We start from the raw sequence: 22,974 nt of genomic DNA, 5'->3' as shown, positions 1-22,974 counted from the left end.
GTGGTTTAAAATATTTTCCAAAACTGTAACTCAGTAATTCCAATGTTATTTATATTTAGAAGCAGAGCTTTAAAAAATGCCCACTTTGATTCCAGGAGATTTTTGGAAACGAGTGCCGGAATGTGTCTGCCAGCTCTGTTACATTGTACTCTCTCAAGCGCTTAGTACAGTCCTCTGCACACAATAAGCGCTCAGCCAATACGATTGATTGGGACAAAGCTGGACTAGCAGGCTTCTTAAGCAGTCAGGCAACTCTCGGTGTTGGGGAGGGAACGCTGTTATCCAAGGAAGTGTTTTTTCCACTGCTATCTTCACTTCCGTTCCTGGGTAGGGACTTTGGAGACACTTTGTACCCTCTGAGAAGGTAAAGTGCATCGTACTTACGTTTGCTTCGTTCATTCGTTGATTTCCCCTTGAGTTCTCTTGACGTCTCCCTTCTCTCATTCCCAACAGTGTTTCTGAAGGGCAGACTCCTTGTTGTGGGCCGTGGAGACTGGAAAGACAGCCTGGTCACACCCATTATCACCATGTCCCCTCCCTACTATTTCCTAATTTCACTTTTCCCATCTAATTAGTAGGTGCCTTAGGTGTGAGGTCAAGTGAGCATCTAATCAATTGAGCAAAGCCAAGCGAATATGGCCTATTCTCTGTTGGCGATATATGTGATGATGGTGGGAAAAGAAAAAAGGTGGGGCTTGTAGGAAGAGAAGAATGAGGTGGGGTGAGAGTCCAGCAAATGAAGGTTGTAGAAGTTCATAGTAAGAAGAAAACAGAGCTGCCCTCCTAGAAGATTTGACTTTTAAGGGTTTACAGCACTATTAAAGCACCATAAATGTTACTTTTAAAATTCTAACTAGGAGGTAGGTGGTGTGGAACCTAAGAAGTGTGACTTCATATGTAGCTGTATAAAAGTGGATGCCCATGGATCTTATGAGGTATTTTGAAAGTCCTTGCGGAACAGTGCTAACTGTTGAAAAAATAATGTGTATTTAAGTGCTCTGTGCCAAGCCCTGTACTAAGCACTGGGGTAGAAATAAGATAATTAAGTTGGACAGAGTCCAGGGCTCTCGTTCTTAAGGGATGGGGAACTCAAGATCGCCCAGCAGGCAAATGGCAGAGCTGGGATTAGAACCCAGGTCCCCCCTGACTCCCAGGCCCATGCTCGTTCCCCTAGGCCACGTTGCTTACACTGACGGGTAATATGTAGCCAGTTTCTTGGTACTGAATCAAATGTCCCGAAGAAGGCGTCCTTAAAGTCTTGGGTTCGGAATCTAGCTTGGGTCACATTTTGTGATCACTTTGTGCATAAGCAAATTGCTGTACCCTTTTGTGCTTTAAATCCTTTAAAGTGACGCCATTGTACCTGAAAAGGTTTTGAGGCAAATCAGTAATTCAGAAAGTAAGACCCTTTGTGAAATGTCTATAATCGCTATTATAGTGGTGTTAATATTTTTTTAGTCCCGGACTCCTTAATGGTCTATCTTAAGTTCATAGCTGATTTTTCATTTTGGAGACAAAATGACTTTTTTGTTCTGCTTACTCATTGTTCGAAGACAGACATGAAGAAAGTTCAGGGCATTCTCAAGGTTAAAATGATTCCCAAGTAGCTGTGAAGGACTAGAAAGACTCCAATATCGGAATTCATGGGGTGTTTTCTCTCTCCCAAGTAAAAAGCTTCATTGAATAGTTTAAAGCATGCATGTTTATTTCAAATGGCCTACTCTAATGCCATTGTTTAAAATGGAAATACGTGTTTACGTTGCATGTTTTTTGTACTGAGACAACATGTGGAATGCTTCCATTTGTTATTTTTGAGGGTTTTCTGGGGGGGGAGTTGGGGTTGGGGTGGGCATTAGTCATGTTTCCTAAGGGCTCCTTTAGCCATAAGCAGTTTTTCAGGCTTAGTAGTACAAACTAGAATTGGAACTTGGCCAGTGGGAATTAGTAAAATAAGCAGTGATGGCTCCTCCTAAATGACTGATATTGAATCAAAGTTGTCTTAGAAGCAGGAAAGTTCAGTTGGGTGAGTTTGCCCTCTTGTCCTTGGAAAGGGTACCTAACACCTAGCAACAATATTTCCTGAAGGATTATACAACCACAGTTGTACATCTGCATATAAATGAATTTAACAAATTAGAGCATTCCCTCCCGTGCTTAAACTGTTCTATGGAAGATCCTACCAGAGCATTTTTGCCCCCATTGCGTGATCCTGATTGTTCCCCTTTTCTCCCTGGCTGGGCTCAAGTCAGGTGGGGAGGGGGAAGCCTTGTAAATGATTGTCCTTCCAACCAGAAATTCCATGGCTTGAACCTGGCCTTCACTTCCTGGACTTTTTTTTTTGACTTTCTCCTTGGATGGATGTAAATATTGTCAGTGCAGGGAGGAGACTTCCCATGTGCCCTCTCAACCTTATGTTCTTCCCTCCTTCAGGGGTGTGGGAAGAGAGCAATAGTTGCAGTTATCTTTGGGGTAGCACTGAATAACTGTTATTTCTTTCCCATTGACCTTAGAATTATCTTGGAATCGTGCATATTTTAATCACGGGCAGACTTTCTACAGCAACTTTACGGTTGAAAAGTTTGAGCATGTTAGACAATGAAATTTTCTGTGTGTCGGAGGGATTATTTGCAGGCTGTATTCAGTTTAATTCTCAGATAAGCTGCCCTCTGTGAAATTGCCCAGCCTTTAGATTCCCCCTCAAAGCCATCCCTTAACCTACAAAATAACTTAACCTACGAAATAACTTAGATTCCCCCTCAAAGCCATCCCTTAACTTACCCTACGAAATTAGTAGAATGGACATTTGAAAATAGTTGTATAGATGAAATTGGGGCAAGAAATTTATTTGAACCTGTGATATCTTCCGATATGCATCTTTTAGTGTATTTTGTCTGTCTTTAATCAGGTGGGATCATTCACAAGACTTTGCTTTTATATTATTTAGTTCCTTAAAAGCTGATAGAGCCACGTGGGTGTCTATCACCCCCACAACATAATGGGGAAGACTAGAGAAAGGAATCAGTGCTTGACTAGAAGATCCCTGAAAATCTCTTCAGTCATGTGTCGGGCAAATAAAACAAAAAAATCATTACAGTGTCCGTTGATTCTGTGTATACCAGTTTTCCTATATCACTGGGGTTCTTGCAAAACCCCACAGTAATAAAAATCACCTTGTGGCATTTGCGGAGGCTGAAGGAACAGGCTCCCATGGTCAGAAGAACATTCCCTAAGAGCAATCAACTCCAAACAAGTAGTGAAAATACAGTTTATTGAAGAACTGAGTATATTGGCTTAAAGATGTTGATTTTGACTATTCTTAGTCACACTAAACAAGCACTACTCCAAGTTTCCCAGTTTGTTTTGGAAAACGACAGCAATCCATGTTGTATCCATGTATCCATATTGATTGAAAATAAAACTGAAGTGTAATCTAAATTGGTCAGATTGGAAAAAATGCTTTAATAGAACTGTTTATTTTGGAATGAGGGGTGTTGGAAAACATAATCAATTGAGAGCTTCCAGTCAAAGTTTGGGCACAGTTGAGTAAGGCAGAGGTCCTCAACCAGGAAGGAAATAAGCCCAGGGTTCTTCAGAGTGTTACAGGAGGTGTAGCCATTATGACAAAAATGATTTACTTTTGACTGGGCTCCCAGTAGAAATGGCACCTCTTGGGGAGCATAGCAAGAAGCAGAGCTATAGCAGCAGCCAGAATAGGTGAAAAGAAAAAACTGCTGTTGCTCTTTACAAGGGTGACCAGCTTTCCAGAATTCCTCTTTTTTTTTTTTGTTTTCACTTTATAATCCTAGTTTATTGCAATCCATGTCTCATCCGCTGCCGATTTGTGGCTCCCGCTCTACCCTCTGCCTTTTACTCAGTCTCTCTTCAAATCCGGAAGACCCCTGCTCTCCCTGTGAACAAAGCTTTTGAGATGACATCTCATCCAGAGGGCCATCCCTGATTAATATCTAATAACCCAGATTATATTTACTCCCAACTGCCCCTTCAGTGCCACCCATGCACTTGTGTTCTCACAGTCTCCCAGAGCTCTTGCACAAGTGACTTACCCACTTTGTTACTTCAGCCCCCTGAAGGGTGGTGTAAAGTCCCTTGGCAGGAATCATGTCTGCTAATTCTTTCGAACTCTTCCAAGTGCTTAGTTTAGGGCTCTCCACACAGGTGCCCAGTAAATGTGAGCCCGTTAATGGGCAGGGACTGTCTCTGTTGACGAATTGCACATTCCAAGTGCTTAGTACAGTGCTTGCTGTCCACATAGTAAGCGCTCACTAAATACAGTTGAATGAAATAGTATTGGTTAATTGACTGAGCACAGCAAGAAATGGTCCCTCAGTCTTGGAGACATAAACTCCTGTGACCCATATCCTCTGAGTCAGAGGCACTCCTCGGAGACACAGACTCCTTCCCTTCTTTTTGAGAAGCAGCATGGCCTACTGGATAGAGCATGGGCTGGAGTCAGAAGGACCCGGGTTCCAATCCCGGCTCTACGACCTGTCTGGTGATCTGTTCAGTGGGGAATAAGACTGCGAGCCCCATGTGGGACATGGACTGTGTCCAACCTCATGATCTTCTATCTACCCCAACACTTAGTACGGTGTCTGGCGCATAATAAGAGCTTAACAGATACCATTAAAAAAACCCCAAACATCCAAAACCCAAAGAAACGCTAAGAATGTTTTCTCTTCCCACTTGGGGCAGCTGCATCTGCCCTTTCCCTTGCTCCTGACTCCATTAAGTCTTTGTATGAGAGCAGTGGTTTGTGTGAGAAGAAACTGGTTATGGGGCGTAGGTGAAACTGAGACTGTAGTAGAGGGCTTGTTCCCCAAGTTGCAATATAGTTTAATTTCTCTTCCTACTCTTGAGTATCCTGACTCTCTGAAATCATTCCTAGCTTGACACATTCTCCCCTGTATGTTATGGTTAAAAAAAATCACTTAGTTATGAAGTGAGCAAATGAGTCAAAAGGGCAGAGTGGGAGAAAGAGGAGAAAAAGAAAAAAAAATCATTTCAATGTCTGGCAGCCAAACATTAAAAAATGTGCCTGTTCTGAACTTGCTCTCAGAAGGAAATGTTAAATGTTTAGAAGGTCTTGATGAAGAGATTGTGGTGCAGTTAATCTCCGTTAGATTCAAGGGGATGACTTTATTCTGAAACAGATGGAAAACAAATGAACTTTTCATTCCTCTCCATAATTGTAAAGGATCTTATTTTACAGTTTTAGCCAGCAGCATGTGTTAGGTACTGGTCCTTTTAATTGTTTTGATGGAACGCGAGACACAGCAAACTTCCTCTATTAGAGAATTAGTCTGTCTTTAGTTGTTTTGTGGGCAAAACCAGAAAAAATGGTAAATGTCTACATAATCTAGTCCAGTGATAGTCCAGAGAGGTATATTTGAGCGTGGATTTGTTCCTGGTTTTTAACTACCTTATTGGTGACATGCCCCTGCAGCTGTTATAAGAATATCAACACCCTTTCCTATGCTCTGCTCCAGAGGTCTGAAAATTGCATTAAAGGCAAAGAGCTCCCTGTCTGGTCTGGCTGCCCTCAATAGCTTCCAGCTATCTGTTCCCCGTTTCACCTCAGTGCCAGAAAACTGAGCACAGAGTTTCATATGTATTATAGGTTCTCTGAAGAAGAATGCGCTAACTCAGTTTTGCATATAAGAACCAAAAGTTTCCCTTCTTTTCCTTTTTAATATGCATTAAGTGCATATTAAATACTACTACAATAATAGTACAAATGTTACTAAGTGATGTAGTTTCAGGGCAGTCAGTTCAGACTCAGCCCCTGTCTCATACAGGGCTCGCATTCTAAAATAGGGAAAGCAAGTGTTTTATCCCCACTTTTCAGCTGAGGAAACTGAGGTTCAGAGAGTCTGTGACTTGACCTTGGACCTTCCAGAAGGTCAGAGATGGGATTAGAACCTGGTTCCTGGTTCCCAGTCCCACTAGACCACACTGCCTTTTTCAGAAAGTACATGTGGTTAAACGAACAAAATGGGATTTAAAAAAATAGTAAAAATCACTACTCATCTTGGGAGTGGGTTATTTCTGATGGAGTCTTCCATCAAGAGCAGCAGATGAGCTTTAACCTGAGACTTCAATACCAGGAATTTGACGAGGGAATTGATTGTAGTGATAGTGTTTTTCACAGCACCACTCTCACTCTCTCATCCCTGCTGGTCATATTCCAGTTGGGGCCATAAGTGCAGCAAACAAGCTGATGGGCAGGTGTGTCGCACATTTCAGAGTGCATGCAGAGATATTTCTAAAAGCAGGACCCATGTATGACCAAAGCACCCAGAACATAGTCCCGATGCCATTCATTCAGTGGTATTTATTGAGTGCTTATTATGTGCAGAGCACTGTACTAAGTGCTTGGTTCTGCAGTGCTGTAAACCAGCAGGCTGTTGCCACTGTAGGTGTCCATGATAGCTAGGGATTTTGCAGAATTCCTCCATATCCTAGATGGTTCTTAGGTCAGAAAACTTCATCCCTAATGGCAGACCCCTTGCGAGCTACCGCTAAGGGATTTCTAAATGCCTTCTGTATCCCCCTTGGTGGTGCCAACTTGGCTGAAAATGTCCAGAAGAAAGTTCTGTATTGTCTGCCACTCTGTGTCTAGCAGTAATAGTTAGCCAATAGTACTCAAGAACATGTACATCAGAGTTTTTTGGTTCTGTCGGCCCCTCGGCATTTTTGGTACGTCCGAAAGGCCAGGTCAGTACTGGGATGCTTCCAGAGATTCAGGTCTATTTTAAGGGTAAATCCAACGGCTTGGATAAATTTGAAGCTCCCCAGATTATTTTGGCACCATTCGAGAGTATAAATTCGTGGTGGGCAGGGAACGTGTCTGCCAGCTCTGTTATATTGTTCTCTCCCAATTGCTCAGTAAAGTGTTGTGCACCCAGCAAGCGCTCAATAAATGCCATTATTGATTGAGGGTGTACCAAATTCTAGATGTCCCAGGATTAACCCAGTCTACTATGGAGACTCCAGACCAGATAGGATTGAGGATTGGGTCGGACACCCCCCGGGTCGTCTACCTCTCTTCCCACCAGCCTGGTGCTGACTTCAGAATAACTTGGCCTCTGGAGATGGGAGCAGGGTGCAGTTCACCTGGTAGTTGGTAATAGTGATATTCAAGGTTGGTTCACAAGTACTAGCTAAGTAAAAAGCACGTTTTGTTGAAGTTTTGAAGTTGATTTCTCCTTGCCCTTGCCCCCTTTCTAGCTGGGCCCTGGGCAGCACTCATTCTGAATCCTCTCAGGTTGAATGCCCTTCTTTTTAAGCCTTTGCCTTGCCAGGTGACATGTAGCTTTGAAATGGGCTTGGTTAAATCTAGCTTCGTTTTAAATTAGAGCATGTTAGCTTCACCCACCTGAGAAATATTTCACTTTTCCTTTCCATCCCAGTCTTTTATGGAAATGATGCACAATGGTTGATTCGGTGTAGATGAATTCAGTGTTGTGAATGTCCAGTGTAGAGAAATTTAGGAAGAAAAGACACATCTAAATGAAGTTGAGCAAATCAAATTTTGGAAAAAGAAGCACAAGGAGGCACAGTCTGAAAGGGAAGTTTCTCTTCTTTAAGGGGATTGTAATCCTGCAACAGCAGGTGATTAGGAAACAAGATTAGTCACCATTCTTTTTGCACCCATGCAAAAGTCACAAGTTATATCTAATATCTGGATCTCCCACATAACATTACCGAGCACAAGACATTGTTGTAAAACAGCTTTAACTTTTTAATTTCACATCTGTTTTCATTCTTAAGAAAGATGCCATTCCCAATGTCAGCAAGAGTTTTTGAATGCCACTGGATTAGAGGCTCTGAAGAGTTGGAGGAAGCAGCCTGACATACTGGAAAGAGCACGGCCCTGGGAATGAGAGGACCTGGGTTCTAATCCTAGTTCTGCCACTTGTGTGCTGTATGACACTGCGCAAGTCACTTCTCTGTGCTTCAATTACTTCATCTGTAAATTGGGATTAAGATTGAGAGCCCCATGTGGGACATGGACTGTCCAACATGATTGTATCTTCCCCAGCGCTTAGCATAGTGCCTGGCACATAGTAAGCACTTAACGAATACTTTTGGGGGGGGAGAAAAGTAGAAGATTCAGTCTTTGGTCTCAGAAAGTTTTCAATCTAATGGGGAATGTGGGACAAACGAATTCCGTATAAATAGAAGTAAACATGAATGCGTACAAAACCAAGTTCAGCTGTACAACAATTTTCACGTGAGTTTGTGTTTGAGGAGAGAGAAAGAGGAAATGGTTCACTGAACATATGAAGGTGTCTTAAATTGAGTTCTGAAGGAGGAAAGGAAGGTCAGTGGGAGAGAGGAGGTAAGCTGTAGTGGTATATGTGATGGAAGAGAGGATAAAGAATGTGTGGGTGTTTAGTCCATTTTTTTGTTGGGCCATTTTTACCTGATGGCTCATGTTTCTTCCTTTAAACTCTTTTGGTGTTAGGTGAATAGATAGGAAGATTAAAAAAATGACTGATCACAATCCCTGTTCTCAAAATATAATTTTAAAAAGTTTTCCAGTGGATAATTTTCCAAGGAGTATGGTGAAAAAGAACACCTAAATTAATAGTACAGTGTTCAAAAGTGCAGTTTTTAATATTAAAATCTGTCTAAATTTGATAATTTTTAGTACAGTTTTTTCCCACAGTTTAATAAACTATAAATTGATGAGCAGTCTGTTTTTTTTAGGACTTGTAAATTGAGAGATTGTGATGGGAACTGTTTCTTTTGTAATACCTGAAATAGAACTGTTTGGAGCAATCCTTAAATAATTAGCTCTAGATGCCAAAGATGGACTAAAGAGACACAATTTGATTCAGGACCATTCTGCTTTTGCAGGAGGCATTGTGGGTTTGCGACACTGCTGTTGAATTATTGAAGTATCTCACTAAAGTATTTTTAGTAATAGTTCAGTAATTGTCATGCTATTGTATATGCAGTTAAAGTTGATTATTTAAATGTCTGTTACCTGAACGAAAGCTAGATCAATTAATAAAAAGCTTGAGTGAATGACAAAGTTAGGTCAGTGCCCGCCATCCTCAACCAAGCCTCAGATTGCACATTTATTCAGTCTTTCAGCTGCAGTTGGTTCTTCTCTAATGTGGATGTTAAGTTCTTGAAGAAGACTGCATTAAGCAGAAACTGCATTTTATTAAGCAGAGAAGTAGCATGGCTTAGTGGAAAGAACACAGGACTGGGAATCAGGAGACTTAGCCTTCTTTGTGGGCCCCCATAGACTGTCAACCCCTGTGGGACAGGAACTGTGTCTAATCTGCTTGTATCTACCCCAGAGCTTAGCACAACGTTTTGCACATAAGTGCTGTACAGACAGCATAATTAGGATTTTTACCCTGATTGATGCTCCTCCCCTGCACAACCATTTTTTTTTTTCTTCCAACCTCATATCGCACTCTGTCCAAACAAGACACAAGTTGTTGGAAGAACCTTCCCTGATTCCCTAACAACATTCTAGCCAAACTGTGTACTGAAAGCAGAAGTTCTAGCAGCCTTGAATATCTGAGTTAACCCTTGTCCCAGTTTACTGGGACCAAGTACCAGTCTTCTGAACTTGTATCTCCGAGTAGATCGCTCACTGGGCTAAATGTGGTTCCCAGTTGCCAGTCAGCTGTCCAGTGTTATTCTACACTAAACTATGGTGAGGGAACTAGTAGCTGCAGAGCCGGGACCAGTTATTTGGCACCGGGCATGCTTTCATTCCATTGGATGCATGTCACCCAATAGATGTTAGATGTTGAGCAGAAATCATCCCGACTGCTTTCAGTTCCCTCTCTCCTTAACCCTGCCCTACTTCCATCTCTTATCTCCGCTCTCAATTTATTTCCTTTCCTATGTCATTTTCCCTGCCCTACTTGAGAAAATGTAAACGAGAACAGTGGAATGATGATTTTTTGATTTTAAACCGTAGGCTTGTTCAAGCTTACGTGAATGGACTCTTCCTCCAGTCATTTCTCTTCACCTTTTTCCCGCTGGCCCGGAAGTAACAGTTTAGGTCATAACTGTTCCCCGCTCTTCTGCCCAGCCCTGCTTGGGGCCCACTTGAGAGCAGTTGCCAACTGGGTGTATTCCGTGCCCTCTTAAGCCAACAGAGGTGCTGGAAGAATTGGTGGGGAAGGGGTGGAAGAGGACAGGACTTGAGTGGCTTTTCTCAAGCAGCTGGTCAGGAGCCAGACAGTGCCAGGTCAGTGGTTGCTTCCAAACTAGCCATGAGGAGTAGGTAGTGAAGGAGTAGAAAGGACAGTCTGCTGCAAATGGAAGTTGGGGGATTCACTTTTCCCTCTCTCAAGTGTCCCCAGGTACCCTGGGGTTCTATTCAGGTAATTGTTGGACTTTAATAGTTGAATAACTAAAATCCCCACCACTGCAGCAAGTCCCTTGATAGCTAGGCCACATTTTATAGGCTTTTATAAGTACTAATAGCAGGGTTCTAGGAACCTATGACTGTTGGTTCCTAGAACTATTTAATTTGGATCTGTTCCCCAAAGTTCTGGTATTTTAGAAGCATGTATGAATTGAAAAGGAGCCTGTTACGCACCATAACTTTTAGTATGGGACTGTCCATGCCTGGTGATTGCATGGTTGTTACTGTACGCTGCTGGGCTTTTTCTACCAGCCCACCTGGACTTATAAGGCCTGACCTGGAGGGACTCCATAACACTCCCCTCCCCCAGTAGCTTAAAGTCACCGAAGAGTCCTGGGGGGGGGCCCTGGACCCAAGTGTCCAACTCCAGGGATGACTTCAAGGACCTTCAAGGGTACTAGAAGCAGCCCGGCTTAATGGGAAGAGCTCGGGCTTGGGAGTCAGAGGTCGTGGGTTCTAATGCCGGCTCCACCACTTGTCAGCTGTGGGACTTTGGGCAGGTTGCTTAACTTCTCTGTGCCTCTGTTACCTCATCTGTAAAATGGGGATTAAGACTGTGAGTCCCACGTGGGACAACCCGATGACCATGTATCTACCCCAGTTCTTAGAACAGTGCTTGGCACATAATAAGCACTTAACAAATACCATCATCATCATCATCATCATTATTATTATTATTATTGTTACCAGAGGGAAGAACTCCAATTTCTGAAAGTATTCCAAAGGATTTACAGAATTCGATTAGTTCCATAGAATGCAGTTACCTATAAACAACCTTCCACATGTCTCCCCCCAGTTTGGTGAGTTTTGCTTTCTGATAATTTTACATTCACTGTTGAATAGGTTTATTACAGTTAAACCTCCTGTATTTGGATTCTGCACATTTGGAAACCTGTTCTAGGGGCAGAATTAGGCGGGTGAGATCAATTTGGGTAGCCTGCATAAAGCCATCCACAGCACCTCACGTCTTCCAAAGATTAGTTCCTCGAGCCCTGCAGTGGGTCCCTGGGAGTCTTGTGTTATAGTTCTGCTATAAGTGATTTGTTTCCCCCCCCAACCCCCCCTCGTAGGTTATCTCCTTCAGAGAAAGGGACCCTTTTTATATTTTATCACATGCCTTAGGGCGTCACGTTAAACCAATAGCTGATTATGATGATTAGGTTGAGAGCAACCCTCTGGTGCTTGGAGGTGGAGTTTGGCACAGGTCAGTACTGGCCTTTGGGAACCAGGACCAAAGTGGAACCTGACTGGTTTGAGATAACCCTTAGGCACTTAGCAGTCCTTTCTTTCCTGCTGGGGTGAGCCTAGGCCTAACAGGAAGCAGGCTCAAGTCTGACTTTTGGGGATGCTGCCATATATGTGGAGTGGTTTCACGCATAGGATTTTTTTCCCGGGTGGCTATCTGCAGTATCTGGTGGTATGAAGCGTGTCAGCCCAGGATTGAACCCAGAGTACTTCTTATTCAGGGGGGGCTCTGGTTAGATTGGGGACTTCTGAAATACGGGAAGAGGTACTCAGTAAGAAGTAACTTCTCTTCCCCTTAAGCACTTCGATAGTCATACCTCCTCCAGCCCCACAACACTTAGGTACCTATGCATCTGTAATTTGTTTTAATGTCTGTCTCCCTCTCTAGCATGTAAGCACCTTGGGTTGAGCAGTTATCTATACTTATTCTTGTATCGTGCTCTTCCAAGTGCCTAGTCCATACACGACATACATTAACTGCTCAGTAAGTACCACTGATGGACTGAAGTAGCTTATGGCTTGCCGATGATGGCTTGGAACCTTTTGGCCTGTTCAGGTTCTAGACCATTTTTAATAATAACCTGAATTTGTCATTTGTTAACAAATGTAGCTACGCTAACGTCCGAGGCAGGGAGAAGCAGGGGTCTTTATAACTACTGTGCTAATGAATAAAATGGGGCCTAGAGCATTTAAATGACTTGCCTGAGGTCAAACAGTAGGCCAGTGGTGGGTTAGAGACTAATCTTTCTACTGAACAATTCTGCCTGAACACAGGAGGAGATGTTTGTTATATTCAGATGTATTTTATATAGGGATTTCTTCAATATTTGTTCCATGGGCCACTACCAATATGGTTGAATTTCCCTCAAACACTTCTCTGTCCTTAGCATATCTAATTTATCCAGCATTTTACCGAATCACCAGTACATGCCAGAAGTCACATTATCCTGCAAGATTTGCAGCAGTTCAAATCTTGTACAGATCTTGCAGAAAAATGCTTGGGGAAAGTCTCATTTGGTCAGCTGACAGGTCAGCATAGTTAACAGCATTGCCAGTAATTCATTGTCTCTTCCAACAGGCTCCCTAAGAATATGAGTGAGGGTAGGGTAACGGACGTGAAGAGACAGAAGACATTCTGTAGGCACCTTATCTGCAGTGCATAATGTGGACAGTTACCTGCGAGTTCTGTGTAGTAACCCAGCGAATGCTATTTTGAACTCATCGCAACCGTGGCTAGTTTGGAAAATTAGAAAAAAACCACAAACTTGGATAAATACATTTAGTCAAGAGCCTTTAAAATTGAATGCTTTAAATTATATGAACCAACCTTGGTCCCTCTTAGTTTAGTTAGTGAGATTTCTGCTGTGTCATCAATAGTCCAAAGTGAGTTGAGTGTTGTGCGTAAGACATAGTTTCCCCCTCTTCCTTTCATCTTTTTTTTTTCAGTTCATAATCAAGTTATTAGCTCACTTTGTCTCCATTTCATTTTACTGTCCTTGGGATGTGTCCAACAAAAGGGTCTAAAAACTGCATAACGATTAGAGATACTGCATGGAAAAACTTATCGGCATTGGATGAATGCTGCACCCTTTGCCATTCCAGCTTTTCCTTGGGGATTAGCTAAACCTGGATTGTCAGCTAAGGAATCATCACCACGATAGCCTCTTCAATTGCAAACATGGGTAGTCAGCACAGAAAAAAAATCCTCAATAATATCATCTCACATATTAAGAGGCATAATGGCAAAGTTATCTTTACTTAATCCATTTATTGAGCACTTACTATGTGCAGAGCACTGTACTAAGCGCTTGGGAGACTACAACCATGTTTTCATCTGGTCAAAGTTGAGCTCAGAGTTAAAGCACCTCAATTATTTTTCTAGGTGTATTCCTCAACTGTGGAGTCTGAGAATTTGGTGTTTACTATAAATCTTTCTTGATTGCCCAAGATTTTTTTCAAAGTCATTAGTCTAATTTGGTTTGAATGAAATTAATCAATCTAAAGGATTAATGTTTCTTTCTGAGTAAGAAAGGTGCATGAGTTGGAGGGAAGAAGCATGCATATCTCCTTTTCCTTTACAGAGGATTGTTGTATTTCTCCTGAGTTCTGCTAGATTTTTAATTCCATGAGGGCAGAAGTTGTCTATTAACTTTCTTGTATTCTTCCAAGTGCTTACTTAGCACAGTGCTCTGCCCAGAATAAGTGCTCAATATATCCTATTGATCGTTGATTCAAAATAGAATAGGGAACGATCCAAAAGAACTGATGTGATGTCATTTCACATATTGGAAGAGAGACTTATTCATATTTTCTTCTCGTCTGTAGGGCAAAATCTTTGTTTTTTTCTCTGCTCTTTTGATGAACCCAAATCCAATCAGTAGCAGCCTGTTTTTCCACACAAGGATCCAGTGCTGCGAGACTTCTTTTTTCCCCTGTTCTGATCGGTTTATCGCTTCAGTTTACCAGGCTCTTCAGTGTAGTGGGATGCGCCACCCCTTTTAAATTATGAGTTTGTAATGGGGAGAAGGCAGGGGGTTTAAAATCTGGCCTGCAGACTGGCCCTGACCTGCCCAGTTGATTTAATCCAGCCTTCTGAGCCAGCCACTTCTCCCGGCAGGAGCTCCTGTCCGGATCTAAAGCAGGTACAGATGTAGTTAGAAATCGCCAAGTAATTATGGCTCTGTGTCTGGTCAGGAGGGATTGGGTGAAGTGGGTACTGATTGTCTCTGTGGCTGATTTGGAGCCAGGTAAAGAGGCTCTTTGGGCAGGAGCAATTGCCCCTCCACAATTAGACATCCCCTCAGCTACCTCACTCACCTTGGCAGCCGGGGAGACTTTGTTTGCAACCCACTTGATGCCTCAGAATTCCAAGAGTAGCTTTCTGCTAAAAGAATTGATCATGCCTAATATAAGCTTATTCATTCAAGCCATATTAGCCTAGTGAAAAGAGCACAGACCTGGGAGTCAGAGGACCTGTGTTCTAATCCCGGCTGGGCCAATTCCTCTGTCACCTTGGGAAAGTCACTTAAATTCTCTGTGCCTCACTTTTCTTGTTCTCCCTCCTAGTTGACTGTGAGTCTGTGAGCTCCTTGTGGGACAGGGATTGTGATCAGCCTAATTAACTTGCATCTAGCCCAGCACTTTAGAACAGTGTTTGACCCGGTAAGCACTTAAGAAATACCATAAAAAAAATTGCATTATGAAGGACCAGTCCAGGGAAGAGGCATTGAAAGAGGGGGCACTTTGGTGGTGAAGGGAACTCCCTATAATGAGAAGGGTAAACTATAATGAAGGAGGAATGTGATCACTCTTTTGTTGAATACAGTTGAGGTTTCCACTTCAGTAGAAATTTCTGTGTGCTCATGTACAAGACGTGTTTGACGTAGATTCCACCAGTTCAGCCCTATGCTAGTTTTTTTCCACATATATCACTTTCCTTTAATTACCCATCTGCGTTTTGTCCCACTTAAGTGATCCTACTCTTGACCCCTTTATTCTTCCAGTCCAGAGTTTGCATCTTCTTCAGCAACACAAAAGAGACCCAAATCTCCTCTTGCTTCCCTTCTGCCAGGCAGTTTTCCTTCCTTCCCTCAAAACTCTCATTCCATCTCTCCAGGAAGCTCATGCAGGCTACAAAGCTAGGGATGGCTCTACCTGTCCTGCCTTTTGGTATTCATTTTTTCCTGTGGCTGCATTTCTTAAGCAAGAATAAGGGGAAAGAGGAAGGGAGTGAATTTGCCAAAGAAAAGGAATGACATCCTAGACTGTAAACTCTTAAAAGTCATGGACCTAGCATATCTCCACAGTCAAGGGACAGAAAACTTTGAGATGACAACTCTGATTGTCTTTGATTATATGCCCATAGAGCTCTGGCCCATACCTAGCCCCAACCCCACACTCCCAGCCGCCACTCTTTTGCCTTCTTCCTTGAGTCGTATTAAGTTTAGCTTTAATGATCTCAATTCTCCTTGGCAAACATGTTTTTTTTTCCTCTTTTTCAGATTTTTTCACTTTTAAAAACCTCTTGAAAAAAAGTTCAGAAAAAATGGCAGCAGAAACTCAGACACTTAACTTTGGGCCTGAATGGTGAGTGATTTTTTAATTCAATGTTATTATTATCCTATTATTATCCTTTCAAAAACATGGAAAAGTTCTATATTGACTAAACGAGCTATGAAAACTAAAAACATGTGCGTTCTAGGTGTATAAAATATTTGGAGAAAAGTATTCAATATATGTGTTTGTATGTGTATAACTTTTGACCTAAATAAAAAAGTGGTCAGTTTCACCTCTGGGTCTAGTAAGATGGCAGTTTCTCAGATAATTAAAAATGTGAAAAGCTTATGGAATTTTTTTAAGGGATTGGTTCCTTTTAGTGAGATAGCAAACTTGCTGGTTTGAGGAGTGCCTTCACTGAGGATTATTAATGGGTGTAAAAATGAGAATTTTTCTATTTAATTCTTGAATGCCTTTAGAGATATCTGGGACCATTAGTGTTGTGTCTTGATAAAATAGTAGCTATACCCCATTATATTAAAATGAAATGTAAGCCTTTTTGAGACCCTGGATCAAAGCAGTCCCAGATTTTGGTAGGTTAGTGCTAAAACTTGGACCTCTGTATCTGGGCTGAGTGGAGCAAGGTTCACATACAGTCAGTTTAGGTCCCAGAACCTTCTGAAATCTGTAATAGACAGACTGACAGACCAGGGACAACTACACGATGGGCAAGGGAGACCCTTGCCTTCAAGAGATTAGTACTAAGGGGTAAAGAGATTAGACTTTGCTCCCTCAGCTTTTTGGGCAAGATGGGCAGCGTAGCTCACTCTTTATCTACCCCAGCAATTAGTACCATGCTTTGCCACTTGTCAACTGTGTAACTGTGGGCAAGTCACTTAACTTCTCTGTGCCTCATTTCCCTCATCTGTAAAATGGGGATAAACTGTGAGCCTCACGTGGGACAACCTGATGACCCTGTATCTACCTGTGCAGCGTGGCTCAGTGGAAAGAGCACAGGCTTTGGAGTCAGAGGTCATGGGTTTGAATCCCGGCTCTGCCACTTGTCAGCTGTGTGACTGTGGGCAAGTCACTTCACTTCTCTGTGCCTCAGGTACCTCATCTGTAAAATGGGGATTAAGACTGTGAGCCCCACGAGGGACAACCTGATTCCCTTGTGTCTACCCCAGCGCTTAGAACAGTGCTCTGCATATAGTAAGCGCTTAACAAATACCAACATTATTATTACCATGCCCAGCACATAATAGGTGACTGACAAATACCATTATCATCGTTATTATTACTATTTTTAGCCTGGCATGGCCCTGGAAAGGAACCATAGATGGGTCCAACAAGTATATGTTGGAGGATGGAATTTTGAGGGGTATGTGTGAGGGAGGAATATAAGGGTAGAAGTATGGGAGGGAGGAAAAAAAAAAGTATGGGAGGGAGGAAAAAGAAAAAGCCACCAAGCAGTGGTGGCTGTGGAACAGGTCTGGGACAGGCCAGCTGATTGGGGTCCCACTGCTGTCTGGGCAGTCGTGGCAGAGAGTGGCCATTTGGGGCTGGGAAGTGAGGCAGTAACTTTTCAGACTGGACCGTGGAGTGTCGGGGGCCAACCGATCCCTAGGTTCCTGGGGTGTTGCAGTGACACAGATGTGTTTCACATTCCCTCTGGGGCAGGGGGCAAGAGGAACTTCTGGTTGAGGGTGAGAGAGAACCCCCTGTTGCTGGGCCCAGGTAAGGGAGCAGTGATGTGCCAACAAGGGAGAAATAATAATAATGATGATGTATTTGTTAAGTGCTTACTTTGTGCCAGGCACTCTTCTAAGCGCTGGGGTAGATACAAGAAAGAAGCGGAACAGACGTCCTGGGTTAATTTCTGTCCCCTTTGTGGCTCCAGTTAGTGAGGTGGCTTTATCGTTGTTCTCACCCTGTTGTACAAATAGTTTGTCATGCCGGGGGCGGGGCGGTGACCCTTGCCATCCCCAGCAACCGGAGCTGGTTCTTGCGGGTGTCCTTGGAGCACGATTCGATATTTAGAGCACTGCTGAAAAGCATGGCATCTAGAGCCCTGCACGGGCTGAACTTCTGGGCCCCTTCTAACTTAATCAGTAACAGTTAGTGACCACCTGCAGTGAGGAGAGCACTCTACTAAGGGCACGGGAGCTTACAGTTTAGTGGAGGAGACAGACACGTAATAGAAGAACCTTAGGAGTAGAGAGCTCCAGATGTATTCGTTACGGCTGGGCCCGGCCTAACTTCTGGGGACTGCAAAAGTCTGGTATTCCTTAGGGATTTGAGCGGGTGTGCAGTGGTTCCCGGCTAGTGATCTTGGGCTGCAGCCAGACACCGGAAGTGTGGGCCTTTTCTTGGCCCAAACTAAGCCGGCCTTAGGTGTGTAGAACTGGAGATGCTCAGTTGTTCCTGGGGTCTGTTGGCTCAGTGGAAAGAGCCCGGACTTTGGAGTCAGAGGTCATGGGTTCGAATCCAGGCTCTGCCACTTGTCAGCTGTGTGACTGTGGGCAAATCACTTCACTTCTCTGTGCCTCACTTCCCTCCTCTGTAAAATGGGGATTAAGACTGAGCCTCATGTGGGACAATCTGATGACCCTGTATCTACCCCAGCGCTTAGAACAGTGTTCTGCACATAGTAAGCACTTAACAAATACCAACGTTATAATTATTAACTTCCAGGGAAGTGTATGTGCAATTCTTTGCCCGGAGACCATGGATCCTCAGCTCTTGTTGGGAGCGGCTGTCCCCACTCTAGTCTGAGGAGACCTGACATGTTGTTTTTGTTTCCGTATGTCTCCCCCGATTAGACTGTAAGCCCGTCATTGGGCAGGGATTGTCTCTATCTGTTGCTGAATTGTCCATTCCAAGTGCTTAGTACAGTACTCTGCACATAGCGCTCAATAAAAACTATTGAATGAATAAGAGGGTGCAGGTCACCCATCTCCAGCTTCAGGCCGGCCCTCCGCTCTACAGCCTGTCCAGAGGTTCTTAGCAGGTCTGACCAAGACCCTACTACAGTCTTTGTGTTTGTCCCTCTCCCCCCACCGCCATTCCAAGGAAGCCCATGATTCAGGATAAGGCTGAACCTAAGCCCACCCAGAGTTGTAGTAATAACATTTATTGAGCGCTTTCTGTACTAATGGGTTTGGGAGGTACAAAATGAGCGAGTGATGCAGTTTCTGCTAACAAAGCCTATATTCTGAAACACAGAAGCAGATATCAAGTTATTTATAAACAGAATAATCAAAATAATTCATTGAATGGACAATTAAATACGTGTTTGAGGGAGATACCTTAAACCTTTGAGGAATGCAATGTAAAATGTATGTGTCTTAGTAATGTATCCCACGTAATGTGGCTCTTTAAGAATTCAACCGGCCACATTCCGTTAACTGTTGTGTTGAGCCTGAAGTTACTCAGTTGTTCCAATGTTATAGAGACAAAGGGATTTTTAAAATAGTGTAAACGACTGTATTGTCTGACCGCATTCAATTAATCCAAATGATTGGCTTTCGCAAAATTATTTTAGTTAAAATCTGCCCGATTTACCATCTTCGGAGAGAGTGTGAGCTCACTGTGGGCAGAGAATGTGTCTCTTGATGTATTGTGCTCTCCCAAGCACTTAGTACAGTGCTTTGCACACAGTAAGCGCTCAATAAATACAACTGAGTGAATAAATCAATGTCAGTCTTAAGTAAGTTTACCGGTCGTCTCTCAAATAATGCTTTTAGTTTGGTGCCATCAAGTGGTAACTGGTGTATTGGTACACTTGAAATAGTTTACTGTAGCATCAGCAGCTCATACATCCACACTTTTCTGAACCCCCGATAAGACTGTAAGCCCATCAGTGGGCAGGGACTGTCTCTATCTGTTGCCGGTTTGTACATTCCAAGCGCTTAGTACAGTGCTCTGCACATAGTAAGTGCTCAGTAAATACTATTGAATGAATGATCCCATGGGGATAAATTCAGTTTTGTGGGGCAACTGGCAAACTAGGATTATTGTGGTGAAGAGTAGTTGTGGGTGAAGTCTGTATCTCCTAATTGGTCAGTCTCATTATCAGTTGGAGAAGCAGCATCGCTTAGTGGAAAGAGCACGGGCTTGGGAGTCAGAGGTCGTGGGTTCTTATCCCGGCTCTGCCACGTGTCTGCTGTGTGACCTTGGGCAAGTCACTTAACTTCTCTGCACCTCAGTTACCTCATCTGTAAAAATGGGGATTAAAAAATGTGAGCCTCACGTGGGACGATCTAATTACCCTGTATCTACCCCAGCGCTTAGAACAGTGCTCTGCACATAGTAAGCGCTTAAATACCATAATAATAATTATTATTAATATAGTCCACTGACGGATAGTTGTATTAAATGGTTACTGTGTGCAGAGTATTGTACTTTGTGCTGGGAAAGGGTGCAAAGGTGGGAATTAAAGATCTTGCTGGGCAGAATAAAGTCATTTGAATAATAATGGTGTCATCAATCAATAGTATTCATTTAGTGTTTACTCTGCGCAGGGCACTGTACTAAGCATTTGGGAGCATACAATAAAGTCAGTAGAAATATCTGCATTTAAGGAGCTTACAATTTAGCAGGGGAGAATGACACGCAGATAAATTACTGATAGAAGGAAGCGGCAGAGTATAATCAATAAACAACAATCCAGGGGATGACATCGTAAGGAAAAAACACGATCAGGAGGAAATTAGAAATGTTTCTATTTAGCTAATAAAAACATTTACAGTAATGTCTGTCCCCTCTTTTAGATTGTAAACATGTTATGGGCAGGGAGTGTGTCTACCAACTGTTATATTGTTATACTCTTCCAAGTGTTTAGCACAGTGCTCTGCACACAGCAAGCACTCTGTAAATGTGATTGACTACTGATTATATTACCCTTTTACCATCAATTCTTAGTCTTTTTTATTGTACTCTCCCAAATGCATAGTACAGTGCTCTGTATACAGTAAGCACTCAGTAAGTATTGGCGAAGAAAAACGTCACAGACTCTGTGTTGTGTTCGAGCGGATATGTCGGAGACAAGTGTATTATTCATTCAATCGTATCTATTGAGCGCTTACTTTATGCAGAGCATCGTACTAAGCACTTGGAGCATACAGTTCGTCAACAGATAGAGACGATCCCTGCCGAACGGGCTCAAAGTCTAAAATATATTTAGACTTTACAATATCTTTACAATATCACCAAGATCCGCCCTTTCCTCTCCACCCAATCGGCTACCTTACTGCTACGGGCTCTCGTTATATCCCGGCTAGACTACTGTGTCGGCCTTCTCTCTGACCTCCCTTCCTCCTCTCTCGCCCCGCTCCGGTCTATTCTTCACTCCGCTGCCCGGCTCATCTTCCTGCAGAAACGATCTGGGCATGTCACTCCCCTTCTTAAACAACTCCAGTGGTTGCCTATCGACCTCCGCTCCAAACAAAAACTGCTCACTCTAGGCTTCGAGGCTCTACGTCACCTTGCCCCTTCCTACCTCTCCTCCCTTCTCTCTTTCTACCGCCCACCCCGCACGCTCCGCTCCTCCGCCGCCCACCTCCTCGCCGTCCCCCGGTCTCGCCTATCCCGCCGTCGACCCCTGGGTCACGTCCTCCCGCGGTCCCGGAATGCCCTCCCTCCTCACCTCCGCCAAACTGATTCTCTTCCCCTCTTCAAAACCCTATTTAAAACTCACCTCCTCCAAGAGGCCTTCCCAGAGTGAGCTCCTCTTCTCCCTCTACTCCCTCTACCACCCCCCCTTCACCTCTCCGCAGCTAAACCCTCTTTTCCCCCTTCCCTCTGCTTCTCCCCCTCTCGCTTCCCATCCCCTCAGCACTGTACTCGTCTGCTCAACTGTATATATTTCCATTACCCTATTTATTTTGTTAATGAAATGTACATCGCCTTGATTCTATTTAGTTGCCATTGTTTTTACGAGATGTTCTTCCCCTTGACTCTATTTATTGCCATTGTTCTCGTCTGTCCGTCTCCCCCGATTAGACCGTAAACCCGTCAAAGGGCAGGGGCTGTCTCTATCTGTTGCCGACTTGTTCATTCCAAGCGCTAGTACAGTGCTCTGCACATAGTAAGCGCTCAATAAATACTATTGAATGAATGAATGAATGAATAAAAGACTATTACGATTAACTCTTCTTCTAGCACAAGTAGGGAGAGGTCAACTCTGAAAAAACCAGCTCTTCTTTTATACAGCACAGCATCTAATTTAACCAAAGAGTTCAATACCGGATAATCACATGAGGATAGGCAGCAATAACTCATTTGGGTGGGGTTTTCCATCCAGCCCCTACCTTGTTCTCAAGGTCATTAAACCCCACCCAGCCCCACTAAAGGAGTAGTGTCATCTTGACTTTGGCTACTCCTTTCAGAAGAGCTGGAGAACAAAGTGAAGACATGTTATGAAGTTGATTGTTTTGGTAATCAAGAGCACCCAGAGGCGACAAAGCAGGTCGAGAGCTGAACGGGCTCAGAGGGAAGGGAGCCAAGGCAGGACCTTGACCCTTGTGCTTCCACAATACCAGCGATTGATTCTACCCCCAAAATAGACTCATACCTTTAATCCAGAACCTGTTCAAACTGCATTTATTTGAATTAGAAAAAAAGCTAGACCCTCCATTTATTGCCCCCAGTTCTTCAACAGTATTTTCAAATATGTGAATTCAAAGAACATATATGTAGGGAAACTCGTGTGAAGGAATTTTTTGCCCACCTCTGTTTCTCTCCTTAAAAAGTTCTTCTGTTTCTGTGTGCCCTGGCGAATTTCTGCAGGGGGATTCTTCCATAGCAGTATTTTCCCAGAGGGGCAGGAAAACATTAGAAAGCATGAAGAGGGACATTTTATCATTTGAACTGGCAGTATCCATAGACCGTAACTTCACCCTTCATAATGTGCTAAAATAAAATTCCCTTTTTATCATGTCAATATTTCCAAGTCTCTTTCCTTGAAAAAGGTAGGTTTTTTTTTTAACTTTTATAATGTGGCAGTGTTCGCTGTCTGCAGCTGTGAGAAACGTGAGTGTGTTTAATAAGCTGCAGACAGCCTGCGTACGGCAACTTGAACTACTATCCCTCTTCTCTCTTGGGGTCCAGAAGAATAAATAACCTGCGCCTAGTCCACTAGGGTCTAATTTGTTTTGAATTACTCAAACTAATAATAATAAACATATTTGTTAAGTGCTTATGATGTATCAGGCACTGTTCAGAGCACTGGGGTGGATCGAAACAAATTGTGTTGGACACAGTCCCGTCCCTGTCCCATAAGGCGATCCTAGTCTCAATCCCCATTTACA

At 43.2% G+C, this 22,974-nt stretch overlaps 1 protein-coding gene across 12 annotated transcripts in view; it reads left to right on the top strand.

Moving 5' to 3' along the window:
* GIGYF2 (GRB10 interacting GYF protein 2) overlaps nt 1–22,974 on the top strand; it is a 125,842-nt gene that overhangs the window by 20,393 nt on the left and 82,475 nt on the right. For 6 of the 12 annotated variants that reach the window (XM_029064231.2, XM_029064162.2, XM_029064224.1 and 3 more), the window contains 2 exons: nt 11,114–11,223; nt 15,670–15,754. In XM_029064231.2, the coding sequence (XP_028920064.1) occupies nt 11,178–11,223; nt 15,670–15,754 (131 nt within the window). In that variant the 5' untranslated portion in view covers nt 11,114–11,177. The remainder of the gene's footprint in view (nt 1–11,113; nt 11,224–15,669; nt 15,755–22,974) is intronic. The other 6 variants (XM_029064311.2, XM_029064270.2, XM_029064458.2 and 3 more) reach the window with 1 other exon arrangement.

The sequence above is a fragment of the Ornithorhynchus anatinus genome, chromosome 1 (assembly GCF_004115215.2).
Source record: "Ornithorhynchus anatinus isolate Pmale09 chromosome 1, mOrnAna1.pri.v4, whole genome shotgun sequence".
In the NCBI taxonomy this organism is placed as follows: domain Eukaryota; kingdom Metazoa; phylum Chordata; class Mammalia; order Monotremata; family Ornithorhynchidae; genus Ornithorhynchus; species Ornithorhynchus anatinus.
The sequence above is the reverse complement of the archived record's forward strand: the minus strand, read 5'-3'. Positions and strand labels throughout refer to the sequence as shown.